Raw genomic sequence first — 25,660 nt, 5'->3', positions numbered from 1 at the left:
AAACTCCACACAGAGATGCCCAAGCAGAGATTCGAACCCAGGTCTTCCCCATCTCCTGACTGTGTGGCCAACATGCTAAATATCGTATTTTCCGGACTATAAGTCGCACTTTTTGGTTTGGCTGGTCCTGCGACTTATACTTTTTTTCACACTGACAGCCCCATAAGGGCGCTCGAGGCTTGTCTGCCAGTATCTGCTACTCCTATCACTCCTATACCGCTGAAAATGTACAATATAAACATCAACTGACAAGACAACTGAGCAAAACGGAACGACTAGATCTACATTTTAGCAGTTATTATTAAGCCTGTGGCTTCCTTTCAGTAAGTAAAAACCTTGGCTATGATTGCACTACATTGTCATGTAGCCTTACAAAGTACACCTGGAAGAATAAGAGGTGAATAAATGAAATGTGAAACTGATGAGGGGTAGGATTAAATAAGCTTTGCTTCTTCCTACTCCTTTTTGGACATGCAAAATTGTGAATTGTACGATGTACTGTTTGACTCATGCATGTTCAGGATGAATTAAACCATTAAACCATTACTAGGGATCAAAAATGGGAAACATTGATGGGAAGCAGTAGGACAAAAAAAAAAAACAACTTAATGTGCAACATGTTTTAATAACCTACAAGACAAACAAGTACAATGATGTGAACTTGAGCTATATTATTACCCACGTCCACTCCCTCGACTCAACCCACGACAGTTTCACATCAAAGCCCCTATTCAAATACTTTACATTAGCTCAGTTTTGGGTCACCGTTCCAGTTGTGTTGACAGTAAATTATGTATAAATGTTCATATAAAAAATATATTCACACACAGAATAAGCTACCTATACCGACCGAGCCACATTAGGTCGTTTTTAAACATATCAGTAGTCTTTGTATTGTACGAAATATGGTACAAGTCGAGTATTCACTGATGTTGTGCGCTGTACTCTTTGACTGGGGATGCTCCGATCAGGGTTTTATGCTGCCGATTCCGATCATCCATGAGTGAGGTTGTCCTATATCGATACCAATCAAATCACATAAATGAACTGTAGATTTTTCATTTGATTTACGATAAGTGCTATTGGCCAGGGCCGCCGTGAAACGATTCCAAGAGCCCCTGGCAAACAGGTAATTATTAGAAAACACAATTTTGGCCGAATGTTTTTTTTTTCCCTTATTTGTGTGAAACAATTTTTGTACTATTGGACACATATCTGAACTTAAAACTAAATAAATTCAGTGTCCAGGGTGCAGAGATCTCCAACTTTCATCACTATTAGAGTTGTCAACTATTTGTGTTTCATTTACAACTGGCAACATTTAAATGTTACACTACTTTATTTACCAAGCAGATCTCCACTCAAACAGTGTTGCCATTGTCTTTATGCTATTTTGTGGTCATTTGTCATTATATAAAAGGCATCAAGTCTGAACGACTCAGAGTTGAAGCAAATATCCTTTGACACTTTGGTGAGCAACTCAAAATCAGCTGGTGAGATCGGAGACCCCCGTCATAGTATCGCCATCATAAGGCTGGACTTTGTGTTTATGTTTATTAAACAACGACACACAAATGGTGTTTTGAGGACAAGACATAATTAGCATAATGACAACATGAGAACAAAAGTGCTCAGTGACACTTGAAAAAGTTAGTACGTACCTCATGAACGTGATGTCCACTTTTAGCTTTTCGGTGGGACTTGTTTGTTTTAAAAAGAAAATGTCACTGTGGTTAAAAAGTCACATTTGGAGTCCGAAGACCAGGAGCTAGGCGGATAACTCTAGCTAGATAGCTAGCTAGCTAGCTAGCTGCCTGCCAGTGACAGCTAGGCAAAGCAAGTAAAAAGAGATGCAAGAAAAGTCAAACGGCAATAGGTATGATAAGGGAGTGATCAAACACACTGGCATCGATTGGCATAGCCTGTGTCAAGCTGTCAAACTGAAGCCATTGTTTTACAGGCTAGTTTTGATTCTCGCGGCAAGAAGGGACAAAGTTCATCCCTTGTCGGCTCAATACGGGTGTTGGCATGTGACACAGCAGAGATGTAGGGTTTGCTGCAGCACGCGATCGTTTGTTGTGATCGGCATTGAAAGGTATTTATCGGCATATGCCAGTCACATGTTTGTTTACGGAAATCGGCCAATATTGATCGGTGGTCGATGAATCGGAGCATCCCTACTTTGAACGCATCCAGTTCAATTTAAAAAAATATATAATTTAAATGCATTAAACATTAAAATGCAGTTATGTGTCCTTGAAGATAATGACTGTCAGTCTCTTTTTGCACGTTTTGTCCATGTTCAGTTCACCTTTTGGGCTCGAGTGAGGATCCTCATGAGCCTGGACCACCACCAACATCAACGAGTATAGGAGCCATTCTCTACGTGGAACGTGTGACACAATTCAGTGCATTATTTCTTTGGTGTCACAACAGGCCTGTGTGGTGATGTCCTAATGGATCAATGGCGTGTCTCTGGTCAGTAGATGAGCAGGTTTGGCAGGTAAAGGAGGTTTGTTGAGGCCGTGACGATCAGATGCGAAGGCTTTTCTGAGCTGGGCTACTCTGCCTCCATATTCCGACTTCTTCTCTTGAATTAAAATGTCTGAGAAACACAGGATGGATCAAGTTAATTCCAAAAGGTCAGGATTATGATGTAGACCGTTGGCTTAATTTTTAAACCTGGTATTAGCCAGTTGAATTATGTGATCAGGTATCAAGACAATTATTTATGGTCACAGGCAACAAGAATTGGGCCAACATTACTCGTGCCTTAACATGAGTTGTTTTGGACAAATTTTAGTAAGGGGAATCCCTCAGGGATCTATTTTGAGACATCTATTATTGAATATACCAGCATGATTCATACCCTGCTATGCCAACAACGTCAGTCAACCAGTCCGAGGGGCGTCAAAATAAACGGTTTCACTGTATCACGTGTATAATAATACAACAGATACAGATCGAACATATCCACCCATTTTCTACTGCCTGAGCCAATTCTTGTACAAGTCCATCATTTTAACCTATTTGCAACTTATTTTCCCCTATTTTATGATGCCAATGTCGACAGGTATGGCATAGCCTTGGTTGTCAGTGTTTACATGTAAACGTGAGCAGTTGTTTCCAGAAACTTCCGCATTGTAATGTTTGTTTTCAGGCAATAAAACACTGTTGCCTTAAACAAGGGGTGCTCAAAGTGCGGCCCGAGGGCCATTTGTGGCCTGCAATCCTGTTTTTTGTTGGCCCACGGCACGTTGTAGAAACAAAATTTACAAAAAGCGCCATCGAAAATGGGAAAATTAGGGCAAAAAGGTGTAATGTCAAGAGAAAAAGCTGAAATGTTGATACTAATAACTAATTATAACAAAGCTTTGACTTGAAATACATAATCTTATGCAGGCAAATTAAAAATATACAAGAACACAAAACATAAAAAACAAAATAAGCAAAATAAAAGATGTAAAAATAAATATAAATAACATTTAGAAATGGAAGAAATATAAATAAAAAACCAAAATGCCACCCCTGTCATAAACAAACAACCATAACAACCCTTGCTGGTCTTGTGTAAACGTCCACTTACCATCCATCCCATTCCAACAACAACATCCATGTAAAGTCAAAGTATTAGTCAAGTGATGCATTTGTCGAGAACAATTTCAATGAAATAAATATTTTTGTTTGAACCAGCCCAGGGTGTGTCCCGCCTCTTACCCGAAGCCGGGATAGGCTCCAGTTTGCCCGTGACCCAAACGAGTACAAACGATTAAAGGAAATGGATGGATTTTGTTTGACTATTAACATCTGAATCGATCAATCATCTATTTATTATCTTTATTTTATGATATCTTTCCTGTTCAGTCTATAAATCATAGCAATGACAGCTGCACATTGACATTGATGACACATTTTCACCATGAATCCTTGTTTTCTCACCTCTGGCCTGTGTGCTGACCCTGTCTGTGTCTGACAGCTGGGCTTTGAGTGCTGCTTTGTTGCCATGGCTACTAAGATGGGGCCTGTAGAGAGGAGCCCAGTCGCCGAGGTTGTCCGAGCGGCTGCCCGATTCACTGTCACTGCCCTCACCAGGGTCCTTCAGGTCGTCATCGGCGCTGCAGGAGTCCGTCTCGTCCTCGGATGATTGGCTGTTTGGTGAGCCAGGGCTGTTCTGTGCACGTAGGGAGCGCAATGTTACAATCTGTGAGGGTTTATCTTGTTAGCTTGACTATAACACTCACAGCGGTTCTGTCAGTGCAGGGAGGCTGGATTTCTGCTTTAAATCCAAGCGGCTGGGCTTCTTTTCCTGCCTGCACGTCTGCTGTCTGGATGCCATTCATATTATCACGATGGAGTCTGGGGGAGAACAATCAGGACAACCTTTGAATCGTCCTCTCCAGTTACTCATTTAGCACATAGAATCAATAATCCAATCGGGAGGAGACCGCTAACTGCTAGTAACTTTAGTTAATTGTTCATCTCATAAAAAAAATAAACTGTGATGTCATGAGGGTGACAGAGAACTAGCTTCATGTTTTAGTTTGTCTAAGGGTCAACATGACACGCGCTCATGTTTAAACCGTGCACCGCATCGTACTATTAGCATCAGTTAATGTATTATTATTAGTGACGGGCAAATTACTTTACACAAGTAATTAAGTCAAAAACAACGCGTTAACGGCGGTAACTAATTTATGTCATAAATGACCAGAGGTGTCATGAGACACCCAACTCACTAGACGGGGCACGAGATTGGGCCAACGAGGACGAGACGAGATTTAACATTAATTTGAAGAAAAATACACTGAAAAAATGTGACTGGACAAACAGACTTTTTAATGTAACCGAGTCACAAAACAATACAGGTGCATTTTGAAATGATCAAAGATATTATTGTCAACATTTTTTTGAGACCAAATAAACCACTGTTATGACAATATGCTGTATAATAATAATAATAATAATAATAATAATAATAATAATAATAATAATAATAATAATAATAATAATGCTCACTTCTTTTTTTAATCTTCTTGTCTTTGTCTATTTATGTCAGGGCTGTCCAGCTGTCCTTTGAAAAACTATTTATGATAAAAATAACAACATATATGTGCGTGGCAGTGAGAGGTCTAAGGCGGATAGCCCGAAAAGTGGTTGGATTCGGTGGACTGGATGGTCGACCGTCGTTGGCAGTGGAGGAATCCGGGTTGTTGTGCTGTATGCTCTCGTATCAAATTTCTTAGCTTTCTGACTGTCACGCACATACGGCCGAGTGTTGTTCACATGGCTGCGTTAGCTGCCGTTTGACTGATGATCACACCGTGAGCCTCGAAAACTCACCATACTCCATCAAGTGTTTGTTCTTCAAATGCCGTATTAAAGTAAAGCTTTTTAACGTGCTACCGTAGCGTGTGTTGGCAGTGAAGTTCCACACGGCAGACGTGATTGTTTTTGTTTTGGCACTCTTGTGCAATGGGAAGGAAAGTGCTAGAAGGACGCCTTTGCTAAGACATTAGGACGTTGCCTAAGACATTAGGTAGGGTAAGACACGACACTCCATGCAGGGATCAATGCGGGCTGCAATAGTACGAGCCACAGGTGATTGGCTTTTGTGATGGGCTTTGAAAGGCATATGCCGATCATGTGGTTTTTCAAGGACATTGTCCGATCGGGGTATCCCTACATTTTAGCTTTTTGTAGTTGTTATTGTTTATTTTATTTCTGAAATGAGCCAAGTTCTGCTTGGACATCAACAAGTAGCAAGCAGCTGTTTAACTCCCGACTGAAAATAACAACTACACGTCACTTGCTGACGCTGACACTGTGACCACCAAGGTAGGTTGGATTTCAAGGTGTACTTAATGTGTACTTCCAATAATGCCTTGCACACTGCCACTTCCATATTACTGTCTTATCGTTCATAGTAGCAATGGCATAGTTCACACCCTTGGTTAGCTTCTATCCGCCCTATTCTCACGATACAGCTTTTCTCCAAACGAGAAATCTCGTCACGTTTTTTTTTTATCTCGCAAAATCTTGTCACACGAGATCTCGCGACACCCCTATAAATTATGTTACAATATTTAGAGTAATTAACGCATGCGCACGGTGGCAGGCCACGCCTTTGTGTTATGGTGGGAAACGGAGACTGTGTAGCCCGTTTGGCCTTGCAACAGCACATCCTCATTATAACTACAAGACCTCGAGGTGCATTCGTGGACACTCTGGACATCCCAATAAGGTGTTTCTTATGCGTGCACGCGCGGTCAAATAAACAAAAAGACAAAGAAAAACAAGTAGTGGATATTCTTATCACTCACTTTGTAACTGTGACGCTTAAGCACAATTTGCTGCATTTAAGTGTGCTCCGGAATCCCGGAAAATACCCTTAAAACATGTTAATTCATCTTGAACTACGTGGCGTCTTTGAACACAATCCCTCATTGCCCGTAATAACGGACAATATGTGATTCATATGTTCTGTTACTTTTAAAGAGACTGGTGTTAGGGAAATACATTTTCACACGTGTGGTATCTTTAAGCTTGATTTAAAATTTCAGTTCATTTGGAGGTGTTAATACATACACACACATATATATGATCCAGTCCTGTCATTTATTTTTCTGTTAATATAGTTAAATGGGCATATTTTGATTAATTAATTTGAAAACTGTGATTAACAACAAATGTATCATTTACTTGCCTGTATTTCTATATAAAAGCACTCACTTTCTTTGTTTGAACCTTTTTGTATTATTATCAAATTGAATGACAGGATGCATTCAAGTGCTTTATCTAGTGATTGCTCTGTGTTTACAGAGTGTCTATAATTCATAAATAAAATGAATACAATTTTAAATGAACGGATTAATCGTCATTCAACTGCACCACGTGACACTGTAACTGCATTGTATTTCATTTTTGTGGATGCGCTAACCTGTTGTTGATAAGGCTCTGGAGAAGTTTGGAGGACCTGAACTCATCGACCTCTCCAATCACAATGACGCTTACGTCTCCATCGCGGCCGAGCAGCCAGCTCACGCGCTTGCTGGAGGCTGCAAGCAACAAAAAAGAGACACGAAAAAACAACTTGAGCTTTCCACCTTTGTGTTAAATGAAAAAAAGTGGCCACATAGACTGTTGTGGAGGCTTGCATCCAGAAGATGGTGCTGTCCTGTAAGTTTAATACTCAGGGAGCCTCTGTGCGCTTGCTGGTGATTTCTGCCCCGTCATTTGCAGACTTCTCACATTAATTTTTGTCATGGTGAAACACACCTAAAGGTAAGCCCAAAATGACTTATATCTTGGCCTCCTTTTGTGTTAAATTGAACTAATACTTGTTAAATGGCTGTCAATGACACAAGAAAGTGACACAATACTATTGATAGTAGGCCTCTGCCACTACTGCTGCCATAGGGCTAGACTAGGGATGCTCCGAGCAGGGTTTTATGCTACCGATTCCGATCATTTATGAGTGAAATCGGCCAATACCAATACCAATCACATGGAACTGTAAATTTCAGTTTATTTCTGATGAGTGCTATTGGCCAGGGGTGCCGTATAAGGACATAAAGTTAGGACAATTCCAAGTTCCCCTGACTGTCAGGCTCAAAAAATAGGTAATTATTAAAAAATAAAATGCTGGGGGGCCCAACGGAATTAGTTTTTATGGGACTAGAATTCCTGGCTGCACCCCTACTATTGGCTACATGATCTGAAAAAAAGAACCATAAACTCACCTTAAATTAGACAAAAACATATTTTACTTACTTTTTAAAGAGGTCGTATTTTACTCTTGAGACTTACAGAGGATGAGATAACGGGTTTAAGGAGACTTTGGATCTGAGAGTACGTCGTCTGATGGAGCACATCTATGCCTTCTGAAGGAAAGTGTGTGGGGGACGCTTCTCCGGGACGTTAGAGCAAGGCACTATACAGCACGCAGGGATCGCGACAGACTGCAGCCTGCAATAGTGCTATCCACAGGTGATTGGCTTTTGTGATTGGCTTTGAATGGCATTTTTCGGCGTATGCCCGCAACGTGTTTTACCATTGAAATTGGTTAATATTGATCAATGGCCGATCGATCGGAGAATCCCTAATTGTAGACTTCTGGGGATCCACCACAAGCACCAAGCTCTCTACCTGTTCACGTCCAAAAGTGATTTATGTACTGTATGGAACTCTTTCAACTCTAGTAGGCGCTCCCACGTCCAAAGTTGCAGAATTGTGCAAATGTAACCATCATGCAACCACGTGATGTTCCTTAATGTAACTTGTTCAGCATGCCTGAAACAAATGAACATACCATACCATAATTGGGCCGTTTGGCGGTGGGAAAACCATCTAATTTGCCCAACGTCGGCAAAGCTTGAGGTGTTCTTTATTTGCAGTAAATCAGCGTAATCTTTACACCCTTAATCATGTATCACAAACAAGCAGGAACTTATGAACCCCAATGCCTACCTCGCTCACGGTGCAACACATGTGGAACACACAATGTAGCTGTACCATACGGGTATCGAACTAGACACACACTAATATGCATGCAAAACAATACTATTTTTTACAAATGTATAAACCGCAAGGCATGCTGGGAAGCCCATGTGAACACTTCCCCAAGAGGACATTACGATTTGTATAAAATAGTATTACCCGCATGTCCATACAGTTACGTTGTGTGTTCCATACTTGTGGGGTTATTTTTGGTCGCACCGTGAGTGGGGGACACATTCCGTTTGATGGCCTCCTTTTGGTTTGTGTGTCAAAAGAGACATTTTGTCACCGTTTCAATTACTCACGGTTTTGTGCTAGTCAGTCTCAGAAAGCAACTCCTGCAAATAGCAAGTATTTACTGTACTGTGCTCTCATCCCTGTCTATGTAGTGTTAGTCTATGTGCCCTGTAGTAGGCGCTGCAGAAGTGCAGCCAACAACAGTGTTATTGCAGCTCCCATCACTCCTGTTGGTAATTATTTTATTCTATAGTATTTGATAACAAACCAATTACATTCTATTAATAATTACTTAGTTGATTAATGGTAATGTTAAAAAGAGCCTTTCATTATCATTATTGTTATCATCGAGAGGATGTTTTTTCCTTGCCTTTGGCGGCGGCGTTGGGTTGTTGGGTTCAGGTCCATTTCAAGTCAAAATATTTTCCATTAAGACACTGAAAATGTGTCCAGGGGATAGATCATTTTGGGTTTTACTTTTATTTACTCTGTTGTGGTGTCTTTTCAATGTATTATATTCTCCAATTTTGCAGTTTTCTTAAAAATATTAAGAAACATCAAAAAACAAGTGTGCACATGAGGCTATTTTTAGCTGTTACTTGATCAGTTGACAACACAGTGGGCAAGAACAGCCCTGATTCCCTAAGGTGACAGTTGTTTTCCATCTCATTAGTTCTTCTGAGGTATTGCACCTGCTATGACATCACTGGCTGGGGTGTGGTTAGAGAATACAAAAGAACTGCTTTTAAAGCAGGCGTGATGAATTCTAAGATAACGTACACAACACAGTGGCAGGAAAAACAAGGGTAGCTTTCTTAGAGCTCGTGTATTTATTAAGGATAGTTTCTAGTTTATTGTGGTGCGTGAGAGAGCAACGTCTCACGTAGAGGTCAACAAACCAGCCATGCTGGGAAGCAGGTGTGTCCGAACTGCAGCCTGGGGTCATTTTCAGCTCACGGCTCGTTTTTTTTTATTGGACCGCGGCACATTTTCGAAATAAAATAAAAAAAAAAAAAAGAGGCAGAATGCAAAGAAAAACAGCTAAAATGTTAATACACAGACATTATTTGTAGTAGTAGTATTCCCTGGGGTTAGTCATATTCATGGGGTTTGCTCCAGCCACAGCAAAAATAAGAAAAGGTCCTGAACTGTGCTGCATGTTGTGTAACACAAACAGGCTTGGTCACTTCTCAGGTGACATGACAGAGATTGGGTAAACAAAGACTGAAACTTAATATATGCTTCAAACCACAGGGGCTTAGTCAGTCTTATTCAGCTGCAAGCCAGGAAACAGATTGGACGAGTGCTGATAGCGGCTGTCAGGCTCACACACACCGACAAATGCTGCATTTATAGCGTAGTTATACAGGTCTAATGCTCAGCGTATGTGTGAGGGTCAAAATATTAGACACAGCTCTCACTAACACAGCAAACTGCCACCGCAATAACAGACATATCAAAAGAAAGGCAGGCATTTGCGACTGTATGTATTGCAATGTATTGCATTGTGTCTGTATGGATAGGATAGGATGTCATCAGACTGTGTAAGCGGCCCATTCTAGCGTTTCTGCTGTTCTGCTGGTGTTGTGGGCCAACATATGCATAAATGGCAACATAAACCAGGAAGAGGCCGGCCGCACTGCAAACGTCTGTGGTTGCCAATTTAAAAGAATAACAAAAAAGTGGAAGGAAACTGGCGTTGAAGCAAGGGTATCCAAACTGCGGCCCGGGGGACATTTTTTGCCTGCAGTTTGGCCCTCGGCGTATTGTATATTCATGTTACTGAGACATATTATAAGATATTACACCAAATTGCTTGGTATTGTTGTGGTTAAATAGCTTTGTATATATTGACTTATATTGGATTGCTTTTAGCATCTTTAGTACACAATATGTGTCGAAGTGGCACCCTGTGGAAAAAGTTTGGACACCCCTGTTTTATTTGTAAAAAGGTGGCAACCACAAGTTCATATCTGCACTTGATGGAGGAAGTGAAGAGCACATTCTCAGAAATCCTATTGCTACTCGTGTCAGCTGTTTTCTTTTTTGCTGTACACGGACTCCTTATGGCGAACAGTTTCTAGCGATGTTACCTTTCTTTGGCCTGCTGACGACGATGTCCTTTCCTTCCCGCTCTTCCCTTTCCCTCCAGCGGCGTACCTGCTCCTCTCTCATCTTGAGGAAGAGGATCCTCTTCTGTTCTTCACTCAGGGCCTCCAGCACCTGCGGCTCCACCCACATCTCCTCCAGGATTTTAGCCAGCATCCTGAGGCTCTTCCCAGCGGGCACGAGAACTGGCCGTCAACCCCTGTAGATTCTCTGTCCACAAGGTCTTGTTTAAGTGGTGGTTTCCACGTAGCTCCTTTTTGGGCTCAGGTTACCTGCTCTGGGAATGAGTCAAGGATCAGGTAAAAGCCCAGGTGTCGTTTGTTTGGGTGGGAATATGTCTGACTGTCTTGAGGTGCAGGTGCAGTGTGTCTGGATCGACTGTCTCTCTAAAAAGAGAGAGAGAGAGTTTGTTCACTTCATCTCCATTCAGCAGAACACGATGGACCAATACAATAGTCTGTGTGTTTTGTTTGCTGTGCATACATCCGTATTCCCCAAGCTTTTCTTCACCAAGGTGCATCTTTTACATTAGAAAAATCTCCCTTATTCTGTTGCATGAACAGCAACAGGTGGACAGGTTCATGATATACCTTCTACCGTCTAGTGGAACTGCCAGTCACTACAGCGGTTATATTTTTAAAACGTCTGTTTTTGACACTCTGATCAAGCCTGGGCTTTGCTTTTCGTTGAGGTCGGGCTTGTGACGTGGGCTCTATGAGCAAACTACAAATCTATTTGGCTTGCTGCTCAGTGTCATGGGCTGCGTTACCGCAGTCAGTCCGAATGAGCAGCCTTTTCTGGAGGTGCACATCTATGGAGTTATATTTATGCCTTAATTTTAACGAAGCAAAGGCTAATTTTGAGCCACGACGTGCAATGTTGCGTGAGCAGGCACATCACTCTCTCTCTCCTTGTCGCTCAACCTGTGAGCGCGAGGTGAGCCGGTGTACAGTACGTGTGCATGCTCATGGTACCTCCGGTCGGGTTTTGGGGACTGGTCCTGCCTGGAACTTGCGGGTTGCGTGCCTGGAGAGCGGCAAGCGTGTTCAGTGGTCAAAACGCGTGCCTGTTGGTCACTCTCCGGGAGGGGAGGGCACTAATAATATATATTTTTTTCTAATATTCTCGCGATTGATCGGCAAAGTCCCAAAGATCGACTAGTAGCTCACGATCAACTGGTTGGTGACCCCTGCTCTAGACCTCTGAAATAACCTCTGGACTAACACGCCTATAATCACCTTTACACTCATTTTACCCATTATAGTAGATAAAATCAGAACATAAGACTTGTGGGTTTCAATTAATGTCTTCCAGACTGTCAGGAATTCAAAGTTGAGTTTTGGCTGGAGTACGGCCACAACAGTACCCCGTTTTATTATTAGGATTATGATGATGATTATTATTGTTATTACAATATTGTGCCTGTTGTGAGATAATTCAAACCTGCAATCAAACCTGTTGTTGACAGCGATCAAGTCTGGTGCGTGTTAATAGTGACACCTAGTGGCCAGTGCAGATTACAGTTCATCAACATCCTTTAATCCCTTAAACTGTATTTGTATTTTACTTCATTTAGTAATTTATATGATTGAAAACGCCAAGAATATGTAAAATTTGCTTAAGGTGCATTTTTTTAAACTAATAATAAGCTGTAGTGAACCACAAAACATGGATCGTTAATTTTTGAAAAACCGCAATAGAGTGAGGGTGCGATGTTGGAACTGTGATGTGGCGACGAACGACCGTAAACTTTTATATCATTAATGACAACATATTTAATCATTTTTCACCAGTTTAGGGTAAATCAGATCATCCATTATCTACATTAAAAGCACATAAAAGCGTGATTTACCACAAATGAAAAAAATAATGTTTTGATCAAAAATCTGTGAAGATGCGGGATCCACTGTATATATTATGTACAGACATAAATAGATGAACAAAGATGCATTTTTTATAAGTAAATAAATTAAAATTTGCCAATTAAGACACACTAATATGCCACGAGACAGTGGTTGGGAATCACTGGCGTACCGTACAGTTGTGAAGATGTGTTTTCAAACACTAGAAGGCAAACAAAGTACATATCTACTGCAGGCTAACTAGAAGAGCTTTATAATTAATCTGATTCACAAGCTCTCGTATGCACAAACACTCTTTTTTTTAGCAGCTTACCTCCACACGTGACACTGGTAGCCATTAACAGCCCCGTTAGTCATTTCTGGGGAAGACTCACAAATCAAATTCTCGGACCACTACCTTCTTCTTCCTCCTTCAAAGTATGTTCAAACCAAGATTAAAAAAGGAGCGACCGAGGATGAGCCAATGGGATTTAAAGCCTTTGATAAGGTTGAGCCAATGGCTGCAGGAGGGCGCTCAGACGGTGTTGACAAAGGTGAAACGTTAGGCCTGACTTTAGAGCTTGAGGTGTGGCCACGTGTGAGCCACAATTGGAGCAAAGCATTAAGCTAAACCTTTCAGCGGGCGTGCTCGCCAACGTATGTGGGTCCTGCAGAGCAGCTTGGCAATTATTTTCTGCCTCTTATAGCTGATGTCAAATTGGATATTCACTTAAGACGTTTAAAGGTAATCCTAATTACTACACAGAGATTGTAGTGATGGCAGATTTTATTCTGTGCGGTATTTGGCACAATAACTTGCAGCCACTGACAATGGAAACCCTCTTTTAAATATTGACAAAGCAAAGAAGCCGCACTTCAAATAAGAAACATGACAAATGAAGTGAAATATTTCATAGCTTGTTGATTATATCAAATAAACCACAACAAGAGCAGCATAAGAACATCTTGGGACACCACACTGATAAAAATGGTACTAATAGGACAGTTTGCTTAGTTATCTGAATCACAAAGCTTAAATGTTAGCCGTTTTTGTGCAAGTTTGGAGAGAGTTTACAAGACAAACAGTGTTGTTTTCAGATTAAGGTTAAGTTAACTGCTGCTTTTGGCGATAATTACATGTTACTTGAGAAACTATACAATACAAATCAGTGCAAAAACATATTTATGACTTCATCATCTCATCATCACATTTAGCCTCTGTAACCATTGTTGCCAACTTGGCGACTATTTCTCTAAATCTGGCGACATTCCAAATGCTCTTGGTGATATATTTTCTCAAAAGCGACAAGCCACAAATCTAGCTACTTTTTATGGCACCGTTGAAGAGTTTTCTGGTATTTGAGGACTTAACAGTGAAAGCACATATTGATCTGCGGTTTTTGTTGTCATTGAGGAGCAGCGGGTGCTACTGAGACATTCGCCCCGCCTCAAAGCAGTCATTGCACTGTCAGCTCCCGTGGACAAGGAGCATAGTGGAGCTCCACGCATCCAAGAATCACACATGTGCGAGGCGCGATGCTTGGTTGGCTCTCGCCATGTTTTACATTTAAAACATAAATGTTTCTTAATCTTCATTAAATGACCAGTCACGACACTCAAGCCTCATTCGGACTTGGTCACTTACCTAAAGGTGGAGGCTGGAGGGGCTGTCCGAGATAAAATATTACAATTATTTTATTTTTATGAATTGATGGCCAATTTTACACTAACATACTAAGAATCAATCAGATTTTGTAGTTGTAAACAAAAAAATAAGGTGTTTTTACTCACTTTTGTGTCTCTTCTACAAGGTTATGCTTTTTTATGAATCTCTTACATTGTATGCAAGTAATGTACAAATTAGCCAATGACATCATCTAGCGACTTCTAGGGCTGCCAATAGCTACTTTTCTTACTGCGTTGGGGGCAACAGTGTCCGTACATTTTAAAACCGTGCGATTTATCAAACTGTCTGTGAATATTCTCATTCATTCAGGTCCATTGCATTCTCAGGGCATTGAATTGATGGCAACTTCTCCTAGAGAACGCCTCAAGTCCGACTAGAGCTGTCCTATCCAGTCCTTGCAAAAAAACAGCTTATATTTCAGTTTTGTGCGACGAAGCAAAGTAGCTTCAAAAAGTACTTTAGTGTGAGCTTTATCCTCTTTTGTAATGTTCTGATGCGGGTTGTGTTTAATTTTATTGTTAGAATATGTTACAAGCCAATGAATCAAAAGCTCCGAATAACAACTGGCCGCCAGGCCGGTCTTTGGACACCCCTACTCTAAATCATCCATAGGTACGAATGTGAGTGTGAACGGATGTTTTTCTATATGTGCTTTATGATTGACTCTAACGCATTTCCAAGTACAGGTGGTGCTGGGTTTACGAACGTACATCCATAAATTATTTAAAAACATGTTTTGGTGCGTAAACACAAGACTCTGAGATAGAATAATATTGAAGAAAAGGAAAGCCATCACCACGGAAATGAAAATGAACAGTATAAAAACCTCCTAGCGTGACACACCCACCAATTTTGGCCGCTCTCAACCACTTGACTGTCATGACCATCACTAAGGGTAAAGATTATTGAATGCTAATGGATGCTGGAGGGGTCATGGATTCAGTGTGCTGTTACAAGGAGATCTGGGACGAAAAGAGGTGGTGATAACTTCCAGACTAGCCCGGGACAATATTTTAAGAAGGTTAGAAAGACAACCACACGGGTAAAGGTAAGGAGTTGTTCTCTTTTATTTTGGGATCATTTAGGTATAAGTTCCGACTTACACTAAAACTCAACTTACATCTCGGTCTAGAAACCAAACTCGTTCTTAGCAGAGGACCACCTGTTCATATACAGAAGGTGGCAGTCTATGGCTGCAATCATTTACCATGCGCAGTTAACTTTGTTGCAAGGAGGATCAACATTCACAGGCCTAACACTTCTCCGTTGTTTGCATGTGAAGACAAAGCATCCCCCCTCTGGCTGTGCTCCAACATGCAAATAGGCTCAGACTTTGCTTGTGCGTCTGCTCACATCACGCAGAGAAAAGAAAGCGAGGGAGCAGAGAGAGGGATTGTCAAGGTGTGTGCAACGCATACTGAGAGAAGAGTTTGAAAAGTCCCTCCATGTGACAACACAGTGGCTGTTGTCAGAGTGTGGGAGATAAACGACTGGCCGGAGAATGGCGACAAAGACGCAAAGAGAGAGAATGAGAGTGGACTTACTCAGTGGCTGCCAGGCGCCAGCATCTTCTCGTACTGGTCTGAGTCTCCTCTAGAGAGTGGTGTCATGAGTGTGTGACGTGAGAGCATGTGCGTGTGTGTGTGTGTGTGTGTGTGAGGTCAAGAGTTAGAGGGGTGGAATGCAAGCTCAGCTCCACTCTGCTGCATTTGTACCCAACACAAGTGGGACGGACTGACATCCGAGCATTCATCATTTTTCCTCCTCCTCTTTGCTTATCGCCTTTGCTTTCTGACTATGACACATAGCAATATACATGAGGCAAGACAACTAACATAAAAAACATGTCATGAATGAAGTCCTAACGCACGAAATATTCAGCTACAAGGGAAAATGTGAATGCCACAAACAGGAATTAAAAGCGGGGCATGTTCTGTGCTTATTATCTCTAATGATTCTATCTGTTTAACAGCAGCTCGCTTGTTTTTCAGTCTCCTTCCGTTGTTTTCTTCCTGCAGGAAGTCCTGGTGGCTTTGTGTGAAAGCAGTAATCACAACACCACATGTGCGGGAAAGAATGTGCATGCTTAAACTAAGCTGACGACAGGTTGTTGGCACATTGATCAAGCATCCACGCATTGTGTTTCTCTGGCCTTCCCACCTCACAGTGCCATACCTGAGTCCAGCTGACTGGATTATTTTGTATATGGTCCGAAATAATTAGTGTGCCCCAAGTACCATGTAAAGAGCTTAAGTAAATGTGTGAAAATAATAATGCTGACGCTGTCAAAGAGGTTTTCATTCAACAATATTACTATAATTATTGTGATTGCAGTTTGCAGTGCAGACTGTTTGTATATATGCTGTATATATTTTTGATGCAGCTCATTTACATGATCTAATTACACTGTGTACGTGTGCCTAATGATGTTTTATTGCAGTTCAGTGACAACACTGCCTCCTGAGTGTCCCCAGTAATAAATGGGTGTGACTGCATGTAGAAAATTAAAAAAAGAAGTTCAGTGAATGCAGTGTTTCCCAAACTTTATTGAAACATATTTTCCATGAGAAAAATCGGACTGCCACCAGACAAAAATATTACTAAAAGTATGTACCATATTTTCCAGACTATAAGTTGCTCCAAAGAAAAAAAAAACATTCAGTGGTGTGAAAAAGTGTTTTCCCCCTTTCTGATTTCTTATTTTTTTAATCACACTAAAATGTTTCAGATCATCAAACAAATTTATATATTAGTCAATGACAACACAACTGAACACAAAATGCAGTTTTTAAATGAAAATTTGTATTATTAAGGGAGACATTGCCGTGTGTGAAAAATCCACTCCTGGTAAGGTTCACCACTGTTCCACATTTTTGCCATTTGTGGATAATGGCTCTCACTGTGGTTCGCTGGAGGCCCAAAGCTTTAGAAATGGCTTCATAACCTTTTCCAGACTGATAGATCTTAATTAATCTCAGTTATGTTTTCACGGGGGCCGCACAGTGATCTAGTAGTTAGCATGTTGGCCACACTGTCACAGTCAGGAGATCAGGAAGACTTGGGTTTGAATCTCCGTTGGGCATTTCTGTGTGGAGTTTGCATGTTCTCCCTGTGTGTGCACACATGGGTTTTCCCCGGGTACTGCGGTTTCCTCCCACATTCCGAAAACATGCATGTTAGGTTAATTGGAGACTCTAAATTGTCCATAGGTATGAATGTGAGTGTGAATGGTTGTTTGTCTATATGTGCCCTGCGAGGGTGTACCCCGCCTGTCGCCCGAAGTCAGCTGGGATAGGCTCCTGCATAGCCCCGTGACCCTAATGAAGAGAATAGAAAATGGATGGATGGATGTTTTAACGGAGGGGGTAGTCACTTTTTCACACAGGACCATATGGGTTTGCATTTTTTTTCTCCCTTAATAATAAAAAGTTTCATTTAAAAACTGGCATTTTGTGTTCAGTTGTGTCGTGACTGACTAATATTTAAATTTGTTTGATGATCTGAAACATTTAAGCGTGACAAATATGCAAAAAATAAGAAATCAGTAAGGAGGCAAACACTATTTCACACCACTGTATTGAAACAAAGGCAAATTATGTATCTTCTGCCATCTAGTGAAAGAGTAACAATTGTTTTGCCTGTCACTATATTGGCATAGATAGAAAAACAACATCATTTGCCGTAAAAAAAAAAATATATATATAATCGTTTCCGGCTTCACAACTGATGATTGGCCAACTGACTAAGAGTTTCTCCAGTTCCTACCACCGCTTTCATCACTCGTCAATACAGATACGTTTCTGCCAAAAGAAGAGCTAGAGTGAAACCAGACCCTTGTTTGTTTTTTGACTTAGTTTATCACTAGTGTGACAAGACAAAAGGTCAAGGGAAGCACCTGGGATTACAACATAGACTCACATAGGTTTGTATACACTTGCAAGAAGCAGTATTTTATATTTTAAAAGTGTTGCACAGTGAACCTCCATTCAGAGATTATAATAATGCTGGGGCTCCCACTACTCCCTGAAAAACACATTTTCTGGAACATTTTTGTCGAGATTTTGTAGAGTTTTCTGCTCACTTTGGTGTATGAAATCAAAATCTATTAATATTGTCTTTGACATTATTATCTTAGCAGATTTGAAAAATTGTCTTCTTTTCTTTTTCTCAAGCTGCTGCAAGTTCCTTGATGTCTTGTTGGCGAAGCCTCACACCTCATCAATCTCAGTCAATAAAGTCACAAAGTCACAATCTCAGTCACTAAATTATTGATCATAACGGTAAATATTGGAGGTGGGCGGATCGACCCAAATATGAATATTAACAATACCAGTGTGATGGGAGCGATATTTTTTTCAGTTCTCTTCTGTGTTTATTTTCAAATGTATTATAGAAATATATTTGTAATTATTGGAGGTCAATTTAGGGGAATATGGCCCCCTTTTCCCCACATTTTTCTGTTTAAATTGTAATTATATGTATGTCATTATGATCTGAAATTTAAGGTTTTAAATACAGTATACTGTACACTGTAAATAATCATGCCACATACAGCATTGTAGCGACGGGTATATTGTGTTGCTCCCAGCTGCTGTTTTGTGTGTGAGCTACAGGGGGCAGTCGGGTTCAACATGTTGGTTGGAGCAAGCGTTTTGGAGGAAAAGGCGTCGATTAAGAAGAGAAGGAAGGTTGCTACTTTGTTCACATGTGTAGCTAAGTTCGCCTGCAAATCGGTAAGTGCTGTTTGTGACTGTGAAAATAAATGGCCACCTGAATACAGACACCCTGACGCGCAGTTGTTCATCTGCCATTACAGTATACAAGATATGACAACAAGGTGACACATGCACGTTAGAAGTCATGAGAGGCTGAGTCAGGTAAAGATTAGGATAATGAGGAAATATTTTTGCCGATGGGAACACACCATATCACCTACACCTTCATTTCCTCCAGGCACACCTTGGGAAAGTCCCAGCACAGCGTCATCGGGCAAGAGGATTAGATATTAGATCAGGTTTCAGACGCAGCACGCTTTCATGGTAACTTTGTATACACACAGCGACATCTGCTGGAGTATGGCACGCCAACAATTCATTTAGGGGTAGTGAATGAAGTTTGAATGAAGAACATTTTTATTGTAATAATACATAAATAAAAATATGAATATAATAATAGATTAATAATAATAAAACAATGGAATAATGTCAGTGCCCTGCTCTAGGTCCAGGTTTGTCAAAAATTGTACAAAAAAGGTCTTAGACAAGGACGCAGGAAGTGCAATCAAGGAACAGGATGTTATCCTTATGGTTTATTTTGAACATACTAAACAGCGTTACCCTCAGTGCATTGCATGTTTTCACTTGCACAATTCAAACGTCTGAAAAGAAGTAGGAAGAAGTGGCGCTGATTTGATCCACCCCCTTCTATGTGTCTCACCAGTTACTGCTACTCTCTTCACTTCCTGTTAAGGAGAAATAAGCAGAGGTACACAGGCGAGCTGAGATAAAAGAGGATGAACAAAAATCTGGAGGAGAATATGAACGTGAAAAGAACAATTCAAGTATTCATATATGAATACAGTATATCAGCTGGGTATGGATGCCAAATGGCTGATCTGTGGAGCATTTTTGCCTATTTCACCTATTTGTCCTTGGACCTTCATGTAAACTGCATGCATAGAAATCCTTCAACATAAAAGCTAAGTGCTCGTACTCCTCTAAAATCTCATGGTTACATAGTCATAGTTATAACAATTGATTTATTGTGTTAATGATTTCTTTAACAGAAAATATTTCATTGACGTCATTTGGCCATTTGTTTATTTGATATATTGTGCTTTGGTTTGCGTCTTTTGTTACCAGCGAGTGAGCAACTGGGATGTGCAGTGCCCGCTGCAGAAAACTTAATGAAAAACTAGATGTACTGTACAATGGCTACAACAGAAGATGCAAACCACTCATTTGCAAGAAGAATAGGAAGGCCAGTACAGTACTTTTGATTGTGAAGTTTTCTAGTAGACAGTGATACCTTCACTCCTGTCTTCTGCAGATTGTTGTTGATGTCACCGACAGTTGTTTCAGGGTCTTTCTTTACAGCTCTCACTATATTTCTGTCATCAACTGCTGATGTTTTTTTTAGTCTTCCTCTTTGACGTCAGTTACTTAGTACAGTGGTCTCCAACCTTTTTTGACCCGCGGACCGGCCTTGTGTTCCCAAAAATCTCCCGCGGACCGGAGAGGGGGGGGTGTGTACATTATAGCAATCTAATTTATCTTATTTTTTATGTATTGTGTAAAACTAAGACATGAATAACACCAAATTAAAAGCACTAAATGAATGCCGACCCACGATCCACCAGTTCAAGTTCCAGCCAAGTTTTTCCAGAGAGATTATTACATCGCTGTTTGACGTGTGTGGTAAAAGGCAGTGCGCTAGCATGAATTAGCTTCAGACAAATGTGCACATTAGCACTCAATAAGTCATCAAAACTTACCTTTATGCATTCCCACATAGTATCAGCATTTGACACCAAATATGAGGTGAAAGAAAAATGGTAAAAATACAGTAGTAGTCTATCTGTGCGGCATGAGATAAAGTTAGCACACGCACAGTGGACATGCGTCAAGTCAGACGGATGTAACAGAGAGAATCCGGCCACTTCAAAATAAAACATAAAAAAGATGGAATAATGGAAATGACTTTTTTTCTGTGCGGCACGGTACCAAATGACCCACGGCCCGGTACTCACGGCCCGGTTGTTGGGGACCACTGACTTAGTACACCAGTGGTTCTCTTCTTCCAAATGATTGTCCTGGAAATGATTGTACAATGGTTCAGATTGATTTTCCCATCTTCTCTCAGATTCACAATTGCTTGTTTTTCACTCATAGACAGCTCTCTGTTTTTCATGTTGTTTTCATCTCTAAATACAGTCTACACATCCAAAACCTTTCCTACCCAATCTGAAACTGAGCGTAGACATTCAGTGCTATTGATTGGTTGAATAAGTAATGCAGTAGGAAACACCTGGGTATCCGGTCCTCCTCATATCCACCTTTTGATGTCAACCCCAAATGTTTTCAATGTACTGTATTCGTTTACAAGCATGAGAAAGTGTGTTTAAACGTTTGACCCCTACTGTATGTATGTAGATTACTAGTGTTATGATTGTTATTATGTTGTTTTGTGATCATTCAAAAAGTTTCGAAATGCAATCAATCATAGTTAAATATCCATTAATAATTTCAGTTTATTTAAGCATGCAAATTGTTAATTTGACAGTAATATGCAATCGTTGAACTACACTGTAGACGTGGTAGTGGGTGGGTGAGCAGAATGGACTGAGCCTTCAACCTCCTCCTGCTCCCCATTTCCAGAGGCAGTCATGAAGAATCAGTAACATTTTCCACACTCTTGACCCAAATATGCGTAATAAGATGGAAAGAAAGCTCGGAACAAAAACAAATAGGATTCCGGTGTCTTCCTTACATAAATAAAACGCAAGACTAAAATGAAAAGTTTTGATTCATGGCAATTTATATTGAGGAACCTTCAATTCGAACATTACTTGTCTGGTATCGTTTACTGAGTAACATGGCACTCTAGCGCTGCTTTGGCAGGGTTTCACATGAGAAATATGTGTGGTTAAACAATCCACTAAGTATTCTTTTACTCTTCAAGATGTTCTACATGGCAGAACAAGTTGTGCTGGTGCAACATCATAAAAGAATAACAGTGGGGAAACAAAAAGTGAGTAAAAAAACATGAAAAGCACAACAAATACGTTTGTAAAATATGTCTTTTTTTATGTCATAAACAAGATGGAGTGGATGGGAGTTTTTTGAGATGGGGGAGGGACCTGGAGGAATGAAAATGTTCACGGGAAAACTGCAGTGTTGTTTAACTGGAACACACACACACCTATACCGTTTACTTAACTTAAATATAGTAACAATTAATGTTCCCCCTAATTTTTCAAGTATCTGAGCATACACAAAAAGGACCTGAGCATTCCTTGGATCTGTGAGCGGCATCAGACGTGCACGATGTAGTATCGCACCTGTCCAAAACCAGTAAGTAAGTAAGAACTTCCATTCTGTCATATTTTGTATATGACTGGTTTCAAACAGACAAGGAGGATTCCACAGTGTAGCTTTCTTTATTCTAAAACGAAACAAGCCATGATGCCATACAATTAACCATCTGAATCTTGTAGAAAACCCCTAGTTTGTCATTTTATTTTCAATGTATTTTCTTGTTTCCCATTTATATTGTTAATTCGGTATATTTTAATTTCCTTATTTGACTTTCACATTCTGTTTTAAAGCAGACTGTTGTGGCACTATTTTATCCTCGAAATTTACTTGAAATTGATGCCATTTGTGTTGTGTATGTTTACTTTTGTCTACATTAAAAAAAAATTAAATTAACTTTCAACTGACCTTTTGGTCCCTTCAGCAACACAAACTCGGCCTAACACTTCTTGTATCCGATACATCCGGCCATCAAAATAAAAGCACGGCAGTAAAACATGAACAGTTCCGCCACACATTAAAGGGATAGTTTGGATTTTTTGACATGAAGTTGTATGACATCCCCATCAGCATTGTAGTCCAATAACAGGGACTTACCCCCCTCCAGTTCTGGTCAGATTTCCGTGATGAAGAACGTAGTTCCGCTTAGTTGCTGGGGACAATTAAGTAAAGAATGTGGCTTCTCAAAACAATATGCATTCAAAAGATTAATACATTTGCTTCACAAAAATGCCTTCTCAAAAAAATCAGACCTTACAAAACATTTGGTGTTATATCCGTCTCCCGCCGTATTCCTGCGCACTGTCGCCAGTGCATTCATGTGTATGTGACGAAGACGCTCGCATCTACTTCCGCGACAGAGCGCCGTGGACATCTTGTTTACATATGTGTTCCACAGCGTCTTCACCCATGACCCACTGAAAACGGGCTCCGCGACCCACTTTTGGGTCCCGACCCACCAATTGAGAATCCCTGTTGAAAGAACACAGTGTTGAGTTTTGTGTGGAGTTTGAAGTGAGGCCATCCACAAGCTCTGGTGACATGCAAGATGTGTCACTAAGGTTTTTTTTGGTCACGGCCACGGTTCTGTTCATTTTTGTTACACTGATGGAACAAAATGCAAGAAATAAATCTGCTCAACTTTTGTGTATAATGACTTTAAAAATGAAATATAAAAAAATGTATTAAAGATGCTAAATTTAGGTCCATTTTCTGTACAATAACTCATATAAGCTTTGTGTTATAGGTGACAAAGCAAATTATTGTAAAATCCAATAATACATCTCATCATAACTCATTATCTCTTTTAATATGCAAACTGGTTATAAAATGAGGGAACTATTATGCTTTTCCTCTTTTCTGACCTATAAATGTTACAATGTTGTGTTCTCGTGTTAACCAATGCCAACGCGTCAGATAATGAGGTTTGCGCATTTAGAAGTAAGACCTCAAAGCAGTTTTGGACGGCTCCGCACTGTGTTTTACAGAGTTTTTTTAACACTAAGTTCCATTGACATCAATGCAACCCTGACTTCCTTATATGGGCATGCCCAGGCAAACGCTGTAGGCCTGCCCTCCCCCTGCTCTGCTTCGCTCTGCTCTGTTCACCGTGTGTAGCTGCTCTATAGGAGTCCAGAACTCAATACAAAAGCAAAAATTTTGCATGCTATGTCACGCTTTGGGTACTCCTTTCAGGAGTCTGATCCTTGTAATATTTTCCAAACAGCTCGGTAATGTTCCACTCTGCAATTCATGTCCTGTTACGATTTTTTCTACATAATAATGATTACAAATAATTGACAACTGAAGTAGGATGCATTGCTTGATTTTTTTTTTTTGCAGTACAGAGGGGTTGTTTCTGACGTGCGTCTGGTGCTACGGGGCTTCTTATTCAAGCTCATGGCGAAAAGCAGTTGCCTTTCATACAGCTGGATCAACACTGGAAAAACAATTGTAGAAAACGGTATAAGCTGAAGCCTGAAGTGCAGTCCAAACAGTAGTGAGTGTGTGTTGGCTTCTTCTTTGGAAAGAGAACCAGCAGGGAGGTATGCATTCTATTTCCTGTAGCACACTCTTTAGCCCTATGAAATGTTCCACTGTCAGGAGTCTGGGTTTTCTGAAATTGGATGCAATTGACATAGAAAAAGCATAAAATCACATTTCAACTGGATCATGTCAGGAAGGAAAATGTTGAATGAGACGGCCTCCATCTGTGTGTCAGCATGATCCAAAACTCTTTTTTTTTTGGCAACTTAGATTTGAAAGGACTTCCATAATTCCATATTTACAACTTGGCATCGGAGGACTGAGTGTGGTGCTGTTGCCGTGGCGACGTGTCAGTCTGTTGACCCGGCTGCCCGGCAAACTCATAGTTGGCAAGCATGCACACTCAAGCATACACACAGAGAGTGTCTCAAACACACACGGCACATTCTGTCATCATGTTGGCATCATGTTTGTCTGTCTGGCACAGCCTCCAACATACACACACACACACACACACACACACACAAAGACATATGCACACTGTAAACAAAAAGGCACATTTTTCAGGTTCTATATGTTCCCTCTTGAGCTCCATGTCATGAACAGGTAGTCACAGGTGAAAGTGATGGATGCCTCTTAGCGACCATCCCCCATTTGTCTGCCTCTGTCAAATAGGGCCATGTGTGTCGTTGTTACCTACTTTTTCATGCCTGTTGTATATAATGACCCAGATGACACATACGCACACACACACACACGCACACACACACATACACACACATACTCATGCTGATGAGGCAGTCGCCAGAGTCCAGCACAAAGCTGTGCAGCTGAATAATCATCAGTCCAAACTGAATGAAGCTGTGGTGTGTTTCTTTTTAAATGAGCCACAGCAAGGTCATTGTAATGCTGATGAGCCGCACTGCAAAACACTCAACTGTCAACTGTAATAAATGCACTGTTGTTATCGCAATGGTAATAGTGTACTGTACTTACAGCACAGGAAAAATATCAGGAAAATAAAGGCAACAATCAGTATTTCGTATGTGTCGTGTTGTGGGAGTCGTGTGGAAATTATTAGATACTGTGACTTTTTTATGTAACACATTTGAAACTATAATGCAAAAAGAAGGATTTTATTAAATTGAAATTCGGTTGGCCGCTATAAAAGGTTGAAAACCAGTCAGTGTCTGGTGTGACCACCATTTGCCTCAAATACCATATACGCCGATTCAGAGCATGCCATACATTTTCAGTGGGTGAGTATAGCC

General features: G+C 40.6%; 1 protein-coding gene and 1 long non-coding RNA gene across 3 annotated transcripts; one reads left to right on the top strand and one right to left on the bottom strand.

The window, feature by feature from the left end:
• Positions 1-605: 605 nt before the first annotated feature.
• On the bottom strand, positions 606-16,050 carry zgc:92242 (uncharacterized protein LOC436899 homolog). 2 transcript variants are annotated; one of them, XM_054792956.1, is made up of 6 exons: positions 15,915-16,050; positions 10,827-11,228; positions 6,938-7,055; positions 4,242-4,356; positions 3,940-4,171; positions 606-2,605 (listed from the first exon to the last, which is right to left on the bottom strand). In XM_054792956.1, the coding sequence occupies exons 2-6, from the start codon at positions 10,996-10,998 to the stop codon at positions 2,454-2,456; spliced, it is 789 nt and encodes a 262-aa protein (XP_054648931.1). In that variant the 5' UTR covers positions 10,999-11,228; positions 15,915-16,050; the 3' UTR covers positions 606-2,453. The 2 variants fall into 2 exon arrangements, with proteins under 2 accessions (XP_054648931.1, XP_054648932.1); XM_054792957.1 differs by lacking the exon at positions 15,915-16,050 and adding an exon at positions 13,018-13,274.
• A 2,990-nt stretch (positions 16,051-19,040) lies between these two features.
• Positions 19,041-19,401, top strand: LOC129190374 (uncharacterized). The gene is made up of 3 exons (XR_008572985.1): positions 19,041-19,103; positions 19,187-19,247; positions 19,324-19,401. It is a non-coding gene; the product is annotated as an uncharacterized LOC129190374 (long non-coding RNA).
• Positions 19,402-25,660: the final 6,259 nt, after the last annotated feature.

The sequence above is a fragment of the Dunckerocampus dactyliophorus genome, chromosome 11 (assembly GCF_027744805.1).
Source record: "Dunckerocampus dactyliophorus isolate RoL2022-P2 chromosome 11, RoL_Ddac_1.1, whole genome shotgun sequence".
Lineage (NCBI taxonomy): Eukaryota > Metazoa > Chordata > Actinopteri > Syngnathiformes > Syngnathidae > Dunckerocampus > Dunckerocampus dactyliophorus.
Note: the sequence above shows the minus strand (reverse complement) of the source record. Positions and strands in the feature narration are given on the sequence as shown.